The 6,233-nt window shown below is 32.7% G+C and overlaps 1 protein-coding gene across 1 annotated transcript in view; it reads left to right on the top strand.

The window, feature by feature from the left end:
* The first annotated feature begins 782 nt into the window (after positions 1-782).
* Positions 783-6,233, top strand: part of LOC134719131 (protogenin-like) — a 45,897-nt gene continuing 40,446 nt past the window's right edge. The window contains exon 1 of the mRNA XM_063582102.1: positions 783-921. Coding sequence (XP_063438172.1) covers positions 855-921 — 67 coding nt within the window. The 5' untranslated portion in view covers positions 783-854. The remainder of the gene's footprint in view (positions 922-6,233) is intronic.

Here is a 6,233-nt window from a genome sequence, read left to right as displayed (position 1 = left end):
AATGCGACAGTTCCGTTATCTTTTCTCCGCAAACAGAATGACAAGAATCAAAAGATTTTTACCGTTGAACCCAGTATTCAGACTCCTATCTTTACTATTATGTGAAATTAAGAAATTCAATCAGTGTTTTAAAAGTTCATTCGAGAAAAAAATATCGGTTTTGTAAGTCACTATAAATAGCTAGCTCCTTAAATTGACTTATACCAGCTAAATATAAGTTAACATTCTGTTTAATACAAATAAAACATATACTGTACATTTCTGGCTCTAGTGGGTACTAACGGTATGTATACCTGTTAGAAATAGTTGTAAAAACAGTCCGATAAAGAATTTTATGAATGGACTTACAAAGCACATTTGTAATTTTAAATCCAGTGCATTGATTTGTATTTTATTCACGAATAATATTCCTGGATGATTTCGATGGTTTCAAGAATTAATTAGAAAATTAAGTGAAAATCGTTCAATTACATGGTCACTTCAACAGTACAGTAGCTTGACCCGATATCACCGCGCTGTTCCATTACCCAGACACACCCAAATATTTGTGTATTGCTTATTTTATGTTTACAATATTTTGCGCATGCTTAAAGACTATGATTCAATGTTATTATGACTGCTTATGAAATAAATCGTTACAAAAAAATAGTATAAATTGTTTCATATAGCTATCTTTATCTAATTTACATCTTTCTCATGATAATCCGGCGGTACTTTCCGGTAATCTCAATGAACAGCGCAAGGCTAAAAGATTACGGGTTGTGACACGGTTCAGTGCGTGTATTCAAGCACAGCTCGCAGCTTTTTCACAACAACAATGTAAACGCTTTATAAATCCTCATGGTTTCTCATTTATGGCGACCCACTGTTTGTATATTGTTGGTATTCTATATGTAGTTTTTTGGATTACACCTGCAAATGGTAAGAATTTACTTATTTAAATAATGAATATAATGTATACATGAATTTTTGATATCGGTCACCCCGCTCCAACAAAATCAACATGGCCGCAGTTTATTTGTGCCCTCTCTGTTCACCTTTTGGCTTGTCCGAGTTTGACCACACCAAAGACATCAATATATACCCCAGTCATATTCCTAATATTATTCTGGGACACGAAACATGACTCGGAATGGATTGTAATAATTTATGCCAATTTAGTTGGGTCATGTTTTGATTTTTTCTCGCGATTTTTTTTTACCACTGAATGGAATTTGTGCCTGATCTTGGTGTCGAGAGGCGAAAATGGGGTCAAGATGAACAAATATTAAAGATATGACGAAAGAGCTGTATAAACAAATGGTTGAAAACAAAACAAGATTAGTATGTGATGATTAACATTTTTATCAAGATTATGTTAAAATTGAACTGTTTATATTGACATAAATAAAAAATTTCGAATTTACTAAAAACATGTGTATTTTATATAAGAATTAAAAAAAGATAACAAAAATTGAATTGTACATGGATAATTGTTTACATGATAAATTTACTACAAATAGCCTATAGGATTTTTTGTGTGTAAATAAAATAAAAGATTTTTGTTTTTTTGTGATGTTCTGGAAGATGATTGGTTATCCACACATTAATTCATTACAGTTATATAGGTCATCATAGATGGCCTTGGTGACCTTGGTATAAAAGAAGCCATTTTGAGGTCCTTTTTTTCAGAATTAAGTTAATGAGAAGAATTATCATTGTTTTTTTTAAATCTGCATATGAACAAAAAAAGATTTGTGGAATTTCAACTAAGTGTTGTTTTACAAAGTGCATTCTCTATTGCATCGATTGATAAAAATAATCTGTTGACAAAAGTTATCAGTAAATAAAATAAATATTAACAATATATTTTATTATGAAATTAAATGCAACTTAATAGCCTTATTTGCATTATGTATATTGTATAAGTTGTATTAAATTTCATGCTAAAGTATTGTTTACATGTGCACTAAATATTTGTAAACAATGTAATGTTACATGTAAATTGTATTTAAAAAACATTTATTCCTAGGAAAAAGCATTTTATTATAATTAATTGAAGATTATTCACCAATTAAATCAGAATGTACTTCTCACCACCTTTTGTTTTAATTCATCTATTTGTATAAATACACTATAAAAAAGAAGATGTGGTATGAATGCCAATGAGTCAGAGCTCCAGATAAGCTGCGTATTTGCGTGATCACACAATACAAATATTAGAAAACCCAATGCAATTGTCCATTGAAGGGTTCAACAACCCAATTAATTCAACGGAAAACTCAATAATATGCCAAAACCTTGAGTTCTCAACCCTTTTATTGGCTACCATTTGCGTTATTTACCCTTATCTGTTTACAGTCGTCGCATAAACTATTTTTATAATATTTATAATTGTAAATTTCCTGTCGTTCTAAAAATAGACCCCTGCATCAAGTAACTGAAATGGGTCCCTGTTTGAGTTTTCCGTTGCTTAATAGGTACATGTGTTTTTGTAAACATTTCAATCTTCTCGGCGTTTATCCAATTAGCGTGTGTCATATTATTTTCGCATTGCTCGGGATTTATCATAACATACAATGAAATAAAACGAAAGTGAATGTCCGGTAAAAATATTGAATATAAGCATGTTTTCGGCTTCTTTTGAAAAGCTGAGGGAAAGTTATGATGATAACAAGACTCAGCCAGTGTTTTAAGGAAACGTCCATCGAACGCACGGGCGTGTGTGCGTACCATAACGAGAACATCGCTAATAAACACGGAGTTTCATCAAAAACGAAATCAGTTGGAAAAAGTGAAAGGCCAAATCAATTACGAAATGATAAAGCATCAGAAACCAAAAGTTCTAAATAAAAGTCAACTAAACCCAGATTTATGTAAATTGAATAAAACAAAATCATTCAAGTGTAAGAGTTTATAGACTATTTTTTATTCATTTTACGGTTAGAATTGATGAATATACAAACCATGCACACAGGGACTGGTCTCAGAATTTATCATATAAACTTTAAGGTATAAGACGAGTGGCTGTGAATACACATATCCGTTTTTGTGAGAAAATACAAAACTGGCAAAAGGTTTGAAACGGGACACAATTTAAACCTGCAATTGCTCCTCAGTGAATAAACCAAATAAAACAGCTAGCAAATAACCCTCACCATAACTCTAAACCAAATAAAACAGTTAAAAAAAGAAAGAAACATATAGATGGGAAAAAAAGGGGTTGATATTGCCTAAATATTTCAATATTGTGTCGATGAAAAAACCCAATACATTAAGGAGCTCGGTGGTGAAAAACCCAATTTGATATTAACTTGACAGGTGAATTGAAATTGATAATGCAATTAAAAAACTTTATCACCCAATTATATAAGAAAATGGTGGGTAAAAACCCCAATTTGTGAATTCTTATCTGGAGCTCTGTAATGAGACAACTCTCCAATGGAGACCAAATGACACAGAAATTAACAATTACAGGTCAATGTACAGCCTTCAACAATGAGCAAAGCCCATACTGCATAGTCAGATATAAAAGGCTCTGAAATTATAAGATGTAAAACAATTGATTTTAGAAAACTATTTAACGGCCAAATTTATAAATGTACAAAATAATGAAAAAATAATTTATCCTGGGTCAGGAACCCTCCTTTTAAAATGGCTGGATCCGCCCCTGACCTGACAACTCTAAAAGACAAACTTAAGTCCAGAAAACATTAAAAGCTTACATGTAAGTTAAAACTGAATAAGACTAATTTAACCTGTCACCTAAAGGGATCTCATCAGGTGCCCTAGGAGGGTAGGGGTATCCTGCTCCACATGTGCCTTTCTTGAAATTAACACAGGACCAATTGGATACAATGTATGCTGCTCATGTCAAATTTTGTCATGTAATGTAACAAATGAGGCCACATAAAGATATAGTTACATTTTACCGTCCTACTTTTAAAAGATAGGGCAGGAATAGAACTTAAGATTTTGGCAATGGTAGCCCACAGCTAAAATTATGTAGCCCACATTTTGTACATGTGTAGCCCTATACAAGAAAAGCAGAAATTTAAGCAGCCCACACCAAATTTTAGGGGCCATTGGCCTGTGGGCTGCTGCTAACTATATACCCTGTAGGGTTGGTAGGCTGCAATGTTTTTTTTTGGTTTTTTTTTAGATTTTTATTTTGGAAAAAACGTTTGTTTACCGAAATTGATTCTGGTATAATACAATGTACACACCCCTACTGGAATTTGAAGTTTGCCAATTATTACATGTGTTTGGTAATAAAATAAACAGTCATGTTGGTGTTACATGTATGTTTTTTAGTTGAATTTTTTGCATTCTGTTATGAATTGTTGCAATTTAGCCATATTAGATACTTCAGATGGAAATTCAGATCATGACAGAAATGTATGAATTTAATTATTTGAATTCACAGTCCTCAAGATTTTATTTTTTGTAAATTTATCAGAAATGGAAAAAAAGTTCTAGGGTCAGGGGATTTAAACTAGTTTTGTTAGCTGGATCCACAGAGATAATTAACCTTAAGGAAAAGAAGACAGTATTGTAGCTATGACCATGATAACAATATTGGAAACCAATAGAATTTCTTTGACATCTGTAAGGGACTACTCATTCATCTTGCTCTAATTTTCCCTCAATTTCCAGTGTCAGTCTTTAATTTTCCTGACCTGCATCCTCTGTTTCAGGACCTAAATGTACCTATTGTATGCATTGTTAATTTTTCTTGTCCTGAATATGCATGAAATATTTGCCACTGGATGGTAAGCAACCAACAATCAATCAATCATTGATCTTGTTTTTCTGTGACTCCCAACATTTTGAAGTGTATATATGCCAATGCACTTGTCAGAATTAGCCCTGATAGATTTGAGCCTTTGCTTCTTATACAGCATGACAACATGTACACCACATGCACTGGGTCCTGTCACCTTTTGGATTCATACAATTTTATTTAGGTTTTTGGTGGCAGATGTAATGCGTTTCCTCATCAGATTTATCTAGGATACACTACATAATGTATGGTGGCAAGAACAAATGAATGTGCATAAAGTACCTTTAAAATCTATGTAAATTTGTACATGTTTTAGGCACCAAATATACTCTTACATTTTACAATTTACTGTACAGACTACATGTATATTGACACATTTATTCTTTAGAAATTCCTAATGTTTGCTATAAAAAGATATGGTGGTACATGTACTGTATTGCATTTTCAATCTTTTAATCTGGCCAGTGATTACTGCTGTCCAACACATTGACTGTTCTACACTACATGTAACACGCTATTATTCATGTTATTTGAACTTGGAAATATTTTTTCAGTTCTAATGATAGCCTGTTACATGTATATATTATTTCAAAATAAGTAATCTAGCGCTTCACTTGATGTACAGAATTGTCAGAATGGTTGGCTGCTGAAATGTTAGTATTGTTTCTGGATTTTGTTTTGAGACTAATTGCAATTTGATAAATTTGCAGCACTGTATTGTTGATAATTTGTTAATTTTACCTCACAGAGACACAGACGCATACAATGTACATGTTCTTGCATGTACATGTTGGTTTGTTTTTTAAAGGGACCCTGGAGAGATTTTGGGGTTTTTAACACAGCTTTTAATGATACATTGTAGTTGGAAAACACCACTATAAGTGTAACAGATGGAAGATTAAGTGTGAAAAGTTCATTAGAATTTTTTTTTAATAGGATAAGGATACATGTACTACATGTTGGATTGTTCAACATGTAGATTTTTGTACATGAATCATGATTGCCATTTATGATTTTATATTTCTTTTGTTATTGTTTTTAAACCATCATCAAAGTGATCAATATAAAAAAGAAGAACTTAATCTTCTGACAACACAACACTAAAACTCTCTTAGCAAATTGTCGTAAGAAAATCCCATTTTTCCTGGCCCATTTTGACCTCAGGCCCAACAGCCCAGGCTTGTTAAATTGTTTTCATCATTCAATCTGTAAAAATTACATCCACAGCTCAGGTGGATTTTGCTTTGTCCACCCGTCCACAGGTGGAGTGGGCACCAGGTGGGTAAAATTTCTAGCTTGTCCACTCTGCCCACCCATAGGAGTGGGCATGCAATTTCTTTTGTTTTAGCAAAAGACTTGCAAGTACTATCAATTGAAAAAAGCAGATAAGCAATCATAATCAATGTTTTTACAAAAAAAAGAGATTACAGCTGGAGTGGGCATGGGTGGGCTGTCCACGGTGGGCCGGTTG

The sequence above is a fragment of the Mytilus trossulus genome, chromosome 5, assembly GCF_036588685.1.
Source record: "Mytilus trossulus isolate FHL-02 chromosome 5, PNRI_Mtr1.1.1.hap1, whole genome shotgun sequence".
Taxonomy (NCBI): domain Eukaryota; kingdom Metazoa; phylum Mollusca; class Bivalvia; order Mytilida; family Mytilidae; genus Mytilus; species Mytilus trossulus.
This window is presented reverse-complemented; position numbering and strand designations above follow the sequence as displayed.